The sequence below is a fragment of the Centropristis striata genome, chromosome 15 (genome assembly GCF_030273125.1).
Source record: "Centropristis striata isolate RG_2023a ecotype Rhode Island chromosome 15, C.striata_1.0, whole genome shotgun sequence".
NCBI classification, from domain to species: Eukaryota; Metazoa; Chordata; class Actinopteri; order Perciformes; family Serranidae; genus Centropristis; species Centropristis striata.
The window spans coordinates 27179216-27195775 of record NC_081531.1 but is presented as its reverse complement, the minus strand read 5'-3'; the positions used below and the strand labels follow the sequence as shown (position 1 = coordinate 27195775).

Below are 16560 nucleotides of genomic sequence, written 5' to 3'. Positions count from 1 at the left end.
AATTATCACTCTGCAGTTTCTCTCTGCGTTTTAGCAACTTTCAGCTCCATATTTTGGTTTCACGGGCCATGTCTTTACTATTTTGATTATCAAAAAATAACAGTGTGTTACCTGCCCAGCAACAGACAAATATAGCATAGCAAAAAAAAAGGAGTTAAAGAGCCAAATATTTTTCTCAGGAGTTGGTGGAACTCAATACTGAGCTAAAAGGTGAGTAAACATTTGTTAGGTGACCAGAATCAGGACTGCGAAAATAATTTGAATGTGTCTGCTGCAAGTGCAATTAGCCACCTAGTTTGATGACAGATTAGCCATAAGGTGATCAACTTTAAATGTGTTTTTCAGCTTGTTTTGCTGCCCCCAAATGGACAAAAAATACACTCATGCTAATGCAACTTTAAGTCATAAAGTAAATTGGTTCTTGGTTTAAATATCCCACCAGTAAATTTTGTAGCTTTTAAGTGTCATGAAAATGCGTGAAATGAGACTACAGAGGTTGTTGGGGGCATTAAATGTCTTAGCTTTTTACCTCTGGCAATTGCATTTACGCTTCAAAAATCATTGTTTAAACAGTGTTCATTTGTGAAGATTAATTTATCCTCCTGAACAAAATATTCTCAACTTTTGTTTGTTGGCTTCCCAATGGCAATGTGTCAAGGGAGGCAGAACGATGCTAACTTTCAGGTTGGCCTACAAAGATACATCATCCCTGCTCAACTCAACTTAAGATGATCCAGCTGCCAGACATTCACTCTCCCCATGTATACATGCAATCACAATCCTTTGATCAAGTTTCATTAAATAGCTCCCAGCCACATTGCTTCTGTTACTCCATGTGACCTTCAGGGCCCTGCCATTTTAACATGGATGAAGCTAACCGTGATTTGACATGATTACAAAGCCATTTCAGAAATGACTTTCAGGCATCCCTGTCAGGTCTCTTTTATTGGGTCTTATACGGTCTGTGCTCCCAGTAAACTGGCCGTCATAGCCTTTTAATCTTTCATGTGTGTTTTCTCTTTGTTTGGTCATTCATGCGTTTGTGTGTTCCTGCAGAGGAGGAAATGAGCACTGGAAAATATCGAAGTGGTGGGAGAGACAAGTGCAGGTAAGATCAGTTCCTCTGCTTTGTCTTTTATGGTCTTGCCAGGGTAAAGAGTAAAAAACAAGAGAGAGACTGTGGTGATAAGAACCACTGTGTTACAAAAGGCTACATGTGACCAAGAGAGTCCAGAAAAAGAATGCTACAACCCCTCTGCACAGTTTATCAATTGCCTAACATTCATAAGTAGCTTTGAGGCTGCTATTCTGAGTCTTTGCAGAGCTCTGTGATAAAACTTAAATAACCTCTTATTCATCATTTCACACTGGACCTGTGAACCCCCTAGGTTATCTACTTAACACTTGTGCTTGCTAAAGAATGTGCCCTAAGTCTTTGCATGTGATACTATATGAAGTGGCAGGGAGAACTGGGGCACCCAAGATTAGCATTATTTATTTTGTAAGGTGCAATCTATTCTGGTTGTTTCTTTCCTATTGTCTCCCACAGTTCTCCAAAAAACTAAAATTATGTTGATTTCATGCCATGATTTATTGTTTGAGCTCCACCACAGAGTTATTTACTCATATATCATAATTTGTTTGTTTGATTAATTCAAAACTATATAGCTAGATTCAGGGATGTAATCCCCAAAATAATACAATGTAATTAATTTCCCACTGCTTTTGGAAAGCATATGAAAAATTACCCACACGACACAAATCAATACAATATCTATATAAAATCTGATTTCATCATTCGTATCAGGATTTTTCTAGAAATCATTACACCACATTATTATGACATTTTATATATTGTCTGCAGGATTACAGGGAAACTACTGGTCCCATTTGAATGGAACTAGGCAGAAGGTTGTAGTCAAGGAAAAACCTATTGAATTTAACAATTTAAAAGAAAAAATCGTTTGATGTAATGTACATAGTTCAGTTCTCTAAATTATTAAGAGTCAGTGTGATAAACTGTACAAACAGTATCCCTCTATTCCATTCTTTATTTCTTTTTACATTGTCCAACACAGAGTTTTGAAAGCTTTAAACCATTTAAGTAGGCAAAATGCTTTGGACTTGCTGATTGCTTCATAAATTGTGTGCTTCCAAATCCATTATGTCATTTGTCCACTATGACTAGCACTTGTTAATTAAAATGATTTGAGCTTTTGTTCTTAGGGGTAAAAAACAACAACACAAAAATGTCCGTGTCAGAGCTTACCCCGCCTTCTCCCTGGGTTTATAAAGATAACCTTTCACCTATATGAGGAGAGACTGGATTGAGGCCAAAGTAAGCTAATGCTATTGTGTGCTGTTGTCCCCTCTAATGCATGACTGTAATTGCGAGGTTACATGCATTGTTCAGTGTGTTCAGCTGGTAGAGAGAGCAGCGGTAGTAAACCTCTTAGGGATCTGAAAGGTTACTCAAGTCTTGCAACACTACTCACAATCATGCAGGTTTAGCCTCAAGCCCTCCTCTTCTATTCTCCGTAACTACACACACACACACAGGCAAACACACACATGTTCACATGCCCGTCTCCTGCCTGCGATTACTGTCCAAATCTGACTCCCTCTTGCCCACATTCCTGAGTCGACCCCACTGCCTCATTGCTGCATGACCACACAGGGCTCTGCCACAGAGAGGACTACACCGGCACAGACAAACTTCACCCCCAGGCTTTTTGATATTTCATCCTGGTCCGTTTGGAGGACTTCAATCAGAAGCTGCCTGAGGAGAGATTTGATTAATTAGGAATCCATTTATGTAACTTCCAGTGGCCTGAGCAGAGTGGAGGCCTCTCGGAAACGAATGGCTGCAACCAAAGAAGTCTGAGAAGAATTTAAACCAAAGGAATTTCTTCCACTGGATATTGTTTGGTTGCCCTTGCAGGACAGCATTTTTATTTCAGTTATCTTAAATAACTTCCAGGTAATAAAGTCAGCAATTGAAAGACGTTTTTCAGTTGAAGATCCAAAGATGGATCCCTTTACAGACAGTCCTCGTGTGCGCTCAGACAGCATGAGCAGCTCTGCGTCTCAGGGCTCCAGGTCCAAGGTGCTCCTCCGCCAGCGTCTGACTCAGCTGCTCACCTGCATAGAGGACATGAGCTCTGACGACGAGGCCAGTGAAGAAGTGTCCCGCTCACTGGACGAAGCCTTTCAGCTCTGCGGGCAATTCCTTCCCACAGACTCATTCAGGTTGACATGCGCACATGCTCATTCATGCATAGACAATTTTACACAGATACACAGGCAGGAAGTTTTTGAGTTTATCTGCACTGCTTGACAAGATTTCTTAAATTAAGATTATTAAATTTAGAAATAAGCATGTTGAATGCTTAAAATAATAAATAACTTTTAAAACAAGATAAATTATCTAACACTTCTAAATCTAAAGGGTTTTTTTTTTAATCTTCGTAAGAAACAAATTTGTCTGCTCGGGGCAGTTCATCGTTGCATCTTGCAGCTTGCAGCTTTAATTTATCTTGTTTTGAGAGTTAATTTGTTATTTTAAGCATTCAACATGCTTATTTCTAGATTTAACAATCTTAATTTAAGAAATCGTGTCAAGTGAAATTATCTGTCCATGCAGCAAGATCATTTCCCTCAGATTTAGTGTTTTTATCTTGTTTTTAGACACACCTTTTTTGCAGTGTGGATTTCTTTACAGATTCTTTTTCATTTCAAAAATGAATTTTTTTGAAATGTTAAATTCTTCTGTATTTTTTATTTATTATTGTTTATTTACTTCCAAAGTGCAAGAACAACAAACAAAGTGTTGAATTGTGTATTATATGTTGTTGAAATCAATAAGTAGGATGGAAAGTAGACTCGGTCTCCCATAAAGTTGGAATAAAATCTTTTTTTTACCTCTTTCCATGAAATGATTGTGACAATGTGATTTATTATTCACAGAAAAAGTGTTTTCTCCAAACTTTATTAATCAATCTCTTCCAAACATATCACAATGACAATGAAACCGCATTTAACAGAAGACTGTCTGAAAATTATTCCAACTTTATGGGCCACTGTTTTATTTTGTTTAACCTTTATTTAATCAGGAAAAATCCCACTGAGATTAAGAACCTCGTTTTTAAGGGAGATCTGGCCAAGAGGCAGCAAACACAAAATACAGTTATATATTTACATAAGACACAGACCTTTAATGCGTTATAAGAAACAAGTGCATATTGTGGAATAGGCCTTAATAACTCTCAGTTTGGATTTAAAAGTGCTCAAAGAAACTAAGTCAGTTAGTTTCCAGTCTTTCTGTAGCATATTCTATGCATAAGGTGTAATTGTTTTCCGGTATTATCATTATCATTATTTGTAGTATTAAAGATGCATGCCACTAATAACTGATTCAATTCAATTCAATTCAACTTTATTTATAGAGCGCATTTCGTCCACAAGGCAGACTCAATGTGCTTCACAATGTAGATACATAATTACAGTTAAAAAACAAAACAGAACACAGAAAAACAAACAAACAATTAAAAAAAAAAAAATTACAAATTAATTGAAGAGCGCAGGTAGACAAGCTATGCCATATTCACCACATATACACTTACTTACTCACACATGCGCACCCACTCCCACAACCACACGCACACAGTTCAACCGAATGCTGTTGAAAAAAGATAGGTTTTTAATCTGTTTTTAAAAATGGCTACTGATGTGGCGTGTTTAACTGTGTCAGGCAGGGTGTTCCACTTTCGCGGGGCATAAACACTAAAAGCTGCTTCTCCTTCTTTGGGTCTGGTGTGAGGGATGAGTAAGTTGCCACTGCCTGTTGACCGAAGTGTTCTTGCTGGGGTGTAAGTGATGAGCATGTCTGTGATGTACTGAGGTGCAAGGCCGTGTAGTGCTTTATAAACCAGGAGCAGTATTTTGAAATCGATTCTTGTTCTGAAATCTGATACTCTGATAACAATAAAAATGTAGCAATGCAACTCATATTTGGCTATCACATTGATCACTTCTTGTCATAATCAAACCCTCTGACAGGCTGCACATGGTGACCTGGAACGTGGCCACAGCGGAGCCCCCAGAAGATCTCAAGTCTTTGCTGCAGCTAGATGTCCAACCCCCCACAGACCTCTATGTGATTGGGTGAGAAATAAATATATTGGAATTTAGATCTTTGCCAGATATATTGGACTACACTGCCCTACAAATCTACCTGCAGTAACTATGCAAAAGGTAAAACTGAGGAAAACTGCTTTAAAGTTTTTTAATGTTTTTTAACTGACCGGCCAAATGGGTTATATGTAGTTTACTTATGATGATGTAATTTTTATACTCAAAAATCATGATGATTAATTTGACCTTTGACCCCAAAAATGTAGTGATAAAAATGTTTCTGCACTCTGGTTTTGCTGTAAAAGGTTAATAGTAATAGTAATGCACAAACAGAGTGCAGTAACTAAAATGTTGTCGTCTTCTTTCAGCTTTTATATTTAGTTTTCAGTGAATAAACATTTTCAAATTGATTTTGTTGTGTAGTGAAGTATATTTAAAAGTATGTAACAACTCTATTAAAAAAATGTGTGTATTTTAAACATAATATTATAAAGTAATGTTATATTTTAGTCTTAATATAATTTTATCTCACTTTTTTTTTACCATACAATAACATTCCTATCAAATCAACTTAAATTATTACTGCAGTTATTACTTTGGTTTTGAGTTGGATGTTGTAGTTAGTGTAATATTTATACAATAATTTCTCTGAAATAAAGCAAAATTGAAATCTAATCTTTTAGTTAAAAGTCAATTTTGACCAAAAATGTAGTTACTGCGGTTAGGCTTTGTAGGGCAGTACAGGATGTCCCGTTTACATCAGTGTGTTGTGTTTTTTTTTATCTATTTGTGTTGGTGTGTGCCAGCCTGCAGGAGGTGAATGCCGCCCCTGTGAGGTTCATCTCTGACCTGTTGGTGGAAGACTCCTGGAGCCACGTCTTCATGGACACGCTGGCACCCAGAGGCTTCGTCAAGGTGGGAGAGGAGAGAGGGAAGTTGCACCTCTGGGTGCTATGTGTTTATGACTGTATGTGGATGTGTGTATCTAAACAGCTGATGTGAATTATAGTGTCTCAAAGGCTACGGTGTGTCTCTGAAATAGACACATTTTTTTCACCTTTTTTTTTTCACATTCTTATAGTTTGAGATTTGTCGCAGCTTGTTTCATTTCAGAGCTTGTTTCGTTTGTATCTTTGCACTGTAAAATCAGCATACCCAAATTAACACTGTAAGAGTTGATCTTAACACTTTTAAAGTGTCTATATGGATCCACATCTCAGAGTGTTAATGTAACATTTTTTCGAGTGTTGAGTTAGTGTAAATTTGACTCTTTTTGGAGTTAAAATTCAACACCAAAAAAAGTCAAATTTACATTTACTCAGTGAAAAGGTACATATTACCCATGTGGACCCATTTAGACACTTTAAAAGTGTTAAGGTCAACTCTTACAGTGTTAATTTGGGTATGCTGATTTTACTGTGTGTAAATATTCTGTATTTGTTGTTCCTAATTTTTTTTTCATATTTCTTCTTATGTAGATTAATACTTAATACTATTTCTTCTGGTTGTGAATGTTTTCTATTTATTATTATTTTATTGTCGCTTTTTTCTATTTTAGCCTACTTTTCCTGAAAATGTCCCTGTTGTGGAGGAAGGAATATCTTATCCTATATTATTTTTATTTTTTTCATATAACAAATTATAGTGATATTTAATGGCGGTAATTGAAAGATTTAAAGAATTAAAAAGAAAAATGAATATAATCTATCTCCATCTCTGTTTAGGTCACATCCATAAGGATGCAGGGGTTGCTGCTGTTGATTTTTGCCAAACAAATTCATCTCCCGTACATCAGAAACATCCAGGCTACCTACACTCGTACTGGCATCTTTGGCTACTGGGTGAGTTATTACAATGGGAGCACTGGTTTGCCCTGAACCTTATGAAACTCTGCATACCAGGAATCTCATTGGCATCAGATGCTGTAGAGTTTAAACACATTATGTAAGGCTTATTGTGTTTGTGTAGTGAGATGTGCAACAGCTTTGTCTGATTGAAATCACAAACAAAGGACATGAAAACTGGTGCAGCACGATGGGGCAAGCACTTACAAGAAAAATGGTCTGATTCAAGTTAAAGGAGAACATCATCTCGCTGAATAAAGGCCAAACATTTTTATTCATAGTAAAAAAAAGGGAGCTGGTGGTTTCACTTTCTGGTAAATATGTCTGTAACCAGAACCAAGAAATATGATCACATCACTCCTATAGGCTACCTGAATTTCTGAAATGTACTATATTTCTAAATATGCTATTGCTACACTTAATGGCAGAAATTGCACTGGTCTGTTGGACTGTTGGTCTGTTGGAAAAATAAACAATATTTTTGTTGCTTAAGCTTATGTATTCAGTCAATATTCAATGGTATACTAAAAATCCATGTGAAAAAAATTACTTCTCACTGTTCTCAAGTCAAATATTTATATGCGATTAAAATGCGATTAATTTTGATTAATTAATGACAAAGCCTCTAATTAATTAGATACATTTTTTTTAATCGAGTCCCGACCCTATTATAAATTAATCTGTATTGTTACTGCATTCATTATTCCTAAAAGATGCTATATTCCTCCCACTTACTGTGTCAGGGTAATAAAGGAGGAGTGTCTGTGCGCTTTTCCTTCTATGGCCACATGGTGTGCTTCCTAAACTGCCACCTAGCAGCTCACATGAACTACGCCCTGCAGCGTGTTGATGAGATGGAGTACATCCTGGAGACACAAGAATATGACATCGCTGACACCCCAAACGTCCGGGATCACAAGTCAGTACATAACACACAAACACAGACACACACTGTGAAATATATGCACTGATGTGTGTTGTACAGCAGGTAAAACGAGGCTCCGTCCCTCTCACACAGGGTGGTGTTCTGCTTTGGTGACCTGAACTTCCGCATTGCCGATCACGGCTTGCACTTTCTCCGCTCCTCCATCAACAGCGGGCGCCTTAACTTGCTGTGGGGCAAAGACCAGGTGGATGTGCGCCAGAATAAGCACATATGCATACACACACAATATCACACACTTGCTTATCATTTATGTTGTTTGTTGCTGCAGCTCACCATGATGAAGAAGAAGGAACCTTTCCTGCAGGAATTTGAGGAAGGGCCGTTGAATTTCAAACCTACCTACAAGTTTGACCGTAACTCTGAAACTTATGATACCAGGTAACATGTGCTACAAACAAGTATTTTACACTCCAACGCTTTTCTCAGACTTCATCTGTGATCTCGTTTTCAATTTTACACAGCACTCTGAAGACATGGTTGGGTTTTAAGTAAGAAACACTCTGTTTTTGTGTTGCATGCCCCACATTCCTTTATCTTTCAACCACTGCACCATCTGTCCTTTTTCCTGAAGCTTTTGTCACCCCATCTTTAGTTGAAACAACACGTGATACACACTAAATAGGAACCCAAAGCAGCCAGGGCAGTAAACCGTGTTGCATAGTTGATATTGGGAGCAGCTCTTTCCCTGAGTCCTATCCATCCCTGACACCAGCACCATGTATGTGTCTCTCTCAGAAAGAGCACTGTGGCACTGCCCCTAACTATGTACAGACCCAGGCCCCTGCAGCGCTGCAGCACCACCCTCTTCTTCCTCCTCACCTCCCTCACGTGGGGGCTGCTCTCTGTGTGGTTGGGGGCCTGGCACAGGGAGGTAGACCCGCCAAGGTGGGTGTCTCCATAGATATACCCTGTTGGGATAAGAGCGGGTCCCATAGGCACCTAGAAGTGTGCCTCACGCGGTAAATTTTTGGCTTTTTCATTTTTTGTTGATGCATGTGGCGTAAAATGTGGCAAAGGTGTGGGGTTATTTTTTTCAGCTCCTATAATAGACAGATAGATAGATAGATAGATAGATAGATAGATAGATAGATAGATAGATAGATAGATAGATAGATAGATAGATAGACTTTATTTATCCCAAGCTGGGAAATTACAGTTTAGTTTTTTAGTTTAGTTAATAAGTTTATAAACACTCCAAAATACAGACATTAGGACCCTTAAGGACAAAAATGACCCATTTGAAACTATTTAAAACCAAAATTTTTGATCCCACCATTACAGCATATAAGTATTTTATTATATCAGACTTTCAATAGAGCCCTGGGTTTAAAATTTTAGTTGTTTACTTTCACCAGATTACGCCATTTTCTCATGTTTTCCCTATGGGGAAAATGCTATTTTCCTGGATTCAACTAGGGTTGCTGCTGCTCTATCATGTATCTTGTCGCAGATCATTGACATATGCAAGACTGTAAAAAAGTAAAATCCCCCCACAAATAAGTATACAAAAAATACTTAAAATATTGTGTATTTTTGATTAAAAAAAACAACAGTGGCATTATTTAAAAAATCTGATATTTAGAGGATTACAATTCTAAGAAGGATTGTATATTTGGAGGCTATGATCAGGGATTTAAACGATTTAATAATAGTTATAGGCTACGTAATTTTATTTTTGTCCTCTCAGGACATCAGAGCAACTTTTTTAAAAGAGTGCTAATGGTTTAATAAAATTATAAAATAACTGGAGACACTTGACCTTGATGCATTTCAGATATGTTCTGCAAATTCATTATACCTGAGACAACTTCCTCCTGCACCCAACACTGTTTGTTCTTGCACAATGTATGTGTTGCTTTTTATAGACCGTTTCATAGTTGTAAACATAAAAATCACAATGTGTCCAAGTTCATTTCCTGTTGCAGCATATGCTAATGAAATCAGCTAACAGGAAGTTAACCTGGACACAAGCTGCCTCCATATATATGCATAGTATGTGCTATGTGCATATATATTAGCTGTAATACCATGTCAACTGGTGTCCATTATTTCTTCACAGCATGCTACACTGTATGTAAAGATCTGCATTGCATGTGGTGTGTGTTCTTTAACAGCATTGTTTCCAATGTTTTTGAATAAAAATGGAAATGTGACATATCTGGTAAGCATTTACAAACAGATATTTCAACTCATTCTCAAATTAGAAACTGTGTGATCAACATTTGCTTTTGCTTTGCTCAGTGGCAAGAAAAGGAAACCTGCCTGGACTGATCGCATCCTCTGGCGCATCAAACCCAAAACACCGCCATCAGAGGATGAGGAGGATGAGAAGGCATCAACTTCTACTGATGATGGGCTTGATGAATATCCGCTCTTGGTCATTCAGGACCAGTACACCAGTGACATGAGCTACGGAGTCAGTGACCACAAGCCTGTCATTGCAACCTTCAGTCTGGAGGTGAGAGCAGGTTGGATGCTAGGACAGCTTCTTCCCTTTTTTGCATTTTTATTATTATTCAAATATTTTTATTGGCTTTTTATGCAGAAAAAAACAACGTGGTCTCACAGCTTAACTCAAAATCTGTGGAATAGCCACGGAATCACTCAAATTTCCGTGAAACTGACACGGATTTCGCTACAATGCAAGTTAATGACAGTCATACCCCGTGGCTATTCCAACATACAAAGTGATTATGTACATGCACTGAGTGAATATTTAGAAAATAAAACATATATTTGTCGCTAGGAATGTGAATAAAGTCCATTTTTATGCAGAAACTAAGTCAAAATATTGTTTTTTTCACTAAAAATGGGAGAACTGTCCACCATGTTCTTTGTTCTGACCTCCGGGACCTTAAAAGTCACGTGACTTGGAACAAACCAATAGGAAAAAATATCCATGGAATAGCCACGGGATATGACTGTCATTAACTTGCATTGTAGCGAAATCCGTGTCAGTTTCACGGAAATTTGAGTTATTCCGTGGCTATTCCACGGATTTTGAGTTAAGCAAATCCGTGGCTATTTCACGGATTCCTGTGAGACCAGGTTCGAAAAAACATACAACACAATCAACAAGACAGCAAACAGCAGTCACAGAATATATGGAAAATAAAGCCACAACAATAACATAAACATATTGGTATAAAACAGAAAATGTATGTAATAATGATAATAATAACAATAATAAAAAACAACAATAACAAAAAATAAAGATAAAGAGTACAAATTCTAACCCATTACAGAGATTGTGAGTCAATTAAGTAGTTGTCTCAGTGTCCCTAGCCGGGAATTCCAAATTGAAGTAGTTCAAAAATGGCTGCCAAACATTGTAAAACCTCTGGGTTGATCCCCTGATTGAGTGTTTCAACTTCTCAAGTTTCAAATGCGCCATTACATCCCCAACCCAGCGCCTGTGCGTGGGAGGCCTAACCGATTTCCCCTTTTTTCCATTATTAAAAGACTTTTTCTTTACACCTGTCTTTCAGCTGAGAAAGGTCTTTGACACAGCACTGGTGCATGTATCTCCTCTGGGTGTATGGAGCGCTGACCAGGACGCACTGCTTAACTACACCGTCCAAGAGGACTTCATGTCCTCCACATGGGATTGGATCGGCCTGTACAAGGTACTAGAACAGTCAAGAGAGGAAAAAAACAAAAGACTGTTTAAAGAGGCAGTAGCCTTTGGTCCATTGGTTTGTGTGCATTTGACATTTTGGTATTCTGTCCCAAGGTTATAATAGTTTTGATTTTTTAATTAGTTTTAGTTTTAATTTCGTTGTGATTTTATGTTTTCAAATTCAGTTAGTTTTAATTCGTTCTTGGAGTGAGTTTGCTAGTTTTAATAAGTTTTTAATATTTAGGAAAATTCTTAGTTTTAGTTTAGTTTTTATTAGTTTTAGGGTTAGTTTTGTTACAATAAATGTTGCCTTTATTTCCTTTGTCTTATCCATCTTAGCCCAAATAAGTTTATTAAGTCATAAAACCAAATAGATGCAATTGATTTCACATCAACCAAAAAGGTTTGAGTATGTAAAAAATTGACAAAGACGAAAACGAAGAACATTTTCACTATAATTTTAGTTAATTTTAGTTTGCTTTTTAACCACACAATTTTAGTTAGTTATCTTTTTTTTTTTAAACTCTCGTTTTTATTTTTATCTCAGTTAACATAAACATTTTTTTCAATTCTAGTTTTCGTTAACTATAATAACCTTGTTCTGTCCATCACTATCTTGGTTTATTGGAGCCAGAAGTGACTATATTTGAGTCTGGAGCTGTGTAGGAGCAAGGAATGGATCCAAATTGGACCATTGTTTACTAAAAGAACATGTTGTATTAAAGAAGACTCGAACGATTGAGACCATAAAATCATGAGGAAAATGTTTACTGAGTTAATGAATCGATTGAGAAGTAGGGTAATTTTCTCATTTACTTCTATACAATCTTCATTTTTGCAACCAGTGGAGTCGCTGGCCATTTGAAAGAATGCAGGTTTAAGGCTTCACTTTTCAAACCCAGAGGCTACATCCACTTTGTTTAAACAGTCCATCGGCACATCAGACAATTAATGTGATACAAGAAAGATTCTAACTCTTGGGTCTTTTCTCCTGCAGGTGGGATTCAAGAGTGCGTTCGATTATGAAACCTTTGTTTGGGTTAGAGAGAACGACTTGCCAGAGACAAATGAAGACATCCAGGTAACGTGCAAGTGGAGCATTTGTATCATGTTTAGTCAAATATTATATGAATGCCTTCTTCATTAATGTGCGTAAGCGTGTGTGTTTTGGTTGCAGATATCTGTGGATAAGGATGAAATCCCTCTGCTGGGTGGACATTATGTTTTGGGTTACTACAGCACGAACATGCAAAGCATTATTGGCATCAGTGCTAACTTCCAGGTGAGTGTATCACTATCACATCTGCACTTTTCTTATACATTTTTATGTACATTACTATATGTTGTTTACTTAGAAGAGGATTGCGTCATTTATGCACTTAGACACCTGAGTCTATTCACATTAACATCCACTAGCTGCTGCAAGAAAAAGAAATGGCTTGATTAACACCCAAATCTGTGATGCAAAATGTGTACAAAGAAAGTTTTCTGTGAGTAATTGTTAAAAATAAATAATTACATTTTTATACTAAGTGTTTCATGCAATAAGTCCTCATACCATTTAATTTCATCTTTGGAAATGGTTGTACAGTTGCAGCTTTAAACATGTGGTTAATGTGGTTAAAATTTGGTCATGTTTAGGGAACAAAATTACTTGGTTAGGTTTAGGAAATGATCATGGTTTGAGTAAGGTTAATATCAAATCATGACATAGTTATGTATGTGACATGCTTATTTAACCAGCAGTTAAGTTTTAAAAAAACCCTACCGTATCCCTCCGTTGGCTTTGTCACACACTATCCTATCTTACTTTTTTTCTCCTCTTATAATAACTATGGCCACTAGAGGGCGCCACATAACAACAAATCGAAATAGTGGTCATAAGTTGCTTGGACAGAGGAAACCCTTTTTGGGGGGGAGGACTGTTTGGTTTCATGCGTGTGAATAGGAAGGCCAAAAAATGATCAACACCTCTCAATATATTGCACGATTTCAGCAATGTCAACAAAAAGTAAATATTATTAACATCATACAGTTCATTGCAGAGCTGTACTGCCCTACCAAGCCTAACTGCAGTAACTACATTTTTGGTCGACATTGAGTTATAACTAAAAATTAACCCCTTGATGTCTGTTTTATCTTTTGACAAAGTTTTAGATTTCAATTTTGCTTTATTTTGGACAAATAATGATATAAAAACAACAAAATTCAACTCAACCCAAGCACTAATTGCACTTACCACCGTCTGCTTTCAATATGTATATTAATTCAAACAAATAATAGAAATATAAGTTTATTTGAAAGGAAATTATTATCTAGATAGTGATGAAGTAAAAAAGTGAGATAAAATTATATTAAGTCTAAATGATATACTAAAATACACAAATCTTTGAATAGAGTTGTTAAACATTTAAACACACTTATAACAAAATCAATTTGAAAATGTTTATTCACTGAAAACTAAATGTAAAAGCTGAAAGAAGACAACAACATTGTAGTTACTGCTGTCTGTTTATCATTACTATTAGAAGCTTTTACAGCAATGCAGTAGCTACGTTTTTGGGGTCAAAGGTCAAATAAATCATCATGATTTTTGAGCATAAAAATTACATCATCAGTCCATGTAGAAATAAGTGTCATATCACTTAGCTACAGAAAACCAATTTGGCTGGCCAGTTAAAAAAAATATTTAAAAAATTTAAAGCAGTTTTTCTCAGAGAGTTAGACTTTGTAGGTCAGTGTACAGATGTACCGTATGAGGTGGCCACTGAGTGAATATTTGCAGTAGTAAAAATGCAATGCAATGGCAATGGGCTGTTTAATCTAAGTATCCCCTCTTTCTTTTCATCTTGCAGATCCTGGAGTCGAAGCGTGCCGTCATGGAAGGTCTTGTTCCTGAAAAAAGCAACGGGCTCAACTAAGAACAAATTCACCACAATGTCACAACCTTTCCCTCTCCTTTGGAAATGTACGCAGAATTGAATCAATCTCTTAAATGCCCCAAAATAAACTCCATTAATGGCCACCACACTGAGCAATCACAAGGACTGCAATTTCAATTTGTTGTTTCCAACATTGCCTTCAAGGTGTTTACCTTAAGTCAGATTCACTCTTGCTCAAACAGTTCACCACATAAAAGGTTTATCGCTGTTATGATGGCTTATCGACATGATTTGTTAAGTTTTCTTTGTGAAAATAGTGGTCATACACTGCACATCAATACAGTCCTTGGTCAAAGTGTATTTGAAAATATTTGTTGATGTTTTGGTTTGGTCTGCTTTAGTGCCAGTGCAGAGGGTTGTACAATAAGAGTAAGAAAGATCTGCCAATCATAGGGAACTGTATTATCAAAAATTCTAAGTCGATGCTGATGTTGATGTTACTTATTCTCTATTGTCTTAATACTGAAGGATACATCTGGTAATTGAGGTGTTTTTTATTCTTGCCATGGATTATGAAACCCAAGTGTCTTTGGTTGATAGAACACTGAATCACAATAAGATTATATTTTGAATTAATTATTTATGTTCTTACCTGTATTTTCCACATTAGTGCAAAAACATGATGTCTTTTCTATCCAATGCAAAATGATGATTGTGTTCAAAGAATAACAAATTGTCTAAATGTCTTTGTCAGTGTGCATGTTAGGGTGAAATCGATTGATTGTTTGATTGATTGAGTGAGTGATTGAGTGATCAATATCACAACAAGAAAACTCACAATGTTGAGCATGTATGATGCGTACTGGGATATTTGTTTCTTTGTGGTAAAAATGATATATGAAGTACATGTTGTTAATTAGGGACGTGGTGGAGAAAAAGTCTTTCAAGCCTTTGTCTTTAAAACTTCCGTTTTTTCTTCATGATAAAAAATTGTTAAACCTTAAAAATGTTTGTGGTCTAATTAAAACTTGATAATAGCAGCGGACTGTGAGAGTTCATAAGCATATCACATAATAATTGATTTGTAATTGTATAATTTGTATGTTTGCCCCTTTACGTTTAATGACTAATCAGTGGGATACTCAAGACTTCTAAGTGAGGTAAATGGGCAGTAATCCAGACATGTTAAACAATATCTCAGCATTTTATTTTCACATGAAGTCAAATTTCTAGCAAGTGCTAGTATACTTCAACATCACACTATTTTATGACATATCCTACAATGAACATACCTGTGATTTAAAAGAAAAGCTTTTGTTATTTTCTTTATCAGCTTGAATCTCTATAACATACTCAGAGTATTTAAGATACATTAAAGGATAATCTGGGCATGAATTTAGACTATTTACCCATTGGCATTATGATGTAGTTATGTCTGCGTCCTTTTGAAATGTCTATTGTATATAAATTACAGTTAAATACATTCATTTTGGGAACATACTGCTGTGGTATGGCAGTCAGTATAGCCTTGATCACCCTGATCTCCAAAACAAGCATCTTAAAAGGTGTTTGCTTGTTATCTTGCAGACTGACCTGCATCATTTATTGCAATAAAATCATATCAAAATCTGTTTATTTCTGGGTACAAACCAATACATTAGCGTTGCACATAAGATAAGATTTGTTTATTGTCATGTGCACAGAAGTAAAGTGTTTACAACATGCAATGAAATTCTTACTTTACAAATCCCTCAACATACGACAGTACAACATTTAAAAAAAGAACACAGAAATACAATTTAATATAGTAATAATAAGATAAATTTATATTAAATAGCAATGCAAGCAATGCAAATGTGCTGCTAAGCCAAAATGTGGCCTATAAATGACTAGGTAAGGTTTTTTTTTTTTTAGATAAGCTGATTGTCGGAAATGCCTTTGCTATTTAACTGAAGCGGTCACTGAAGACCTGCCAACCCAGCAGTCGATGATGATATGAAACAATCAGTAAAACAGGTTTATCAAAAATTATGCTAGAACCATGACATAGTCATTGAGCAAATAGTCTTAAATTTGCAAAACATATTTAAGGATCTTTTGGTGATGAGAAATGGGAACCTTAAAAAAACCTGTTTC

The 16560-nt window shown here is 36.3% G+C and overlaps 1 protein-coding gene across 1 annotated transcript; it reads left to right on the top strand.

Moving 5' to 3' along the window:
- Positions 1 to 3028: 3028 nt before the first annotated feature.
- inpp5kb (inositol polyphosphate-5-phosphatase Kb) lies at positions 3029 to 15483 on the top strand. The gene is made up of 12 exons (XM_059351940.1): positions 3029 to 3249; positions 5059 to 5163; positions 5940 to 6048; positions 6858 to 6974; positions 7721 to 7896; positions 7996 to 8107; positions 8192 to 8301; positions 10165 to 10381; positions 11412 to 11549; positions 12540 to 12623; positions 12720 to 12824; positions 14398 to 15483. Exons 1-12 carry the CDS (start codon positions 3029 to 3031, stop codon positions 14461 to 14463), a joined length of 1560 nt encoding a protein of 519 aa, XP_059207923.1. The 3' UTR covers positions 14464 to 15483.
- Positions 15484 to 16560: the final 1077 nt, after the last annotated feature.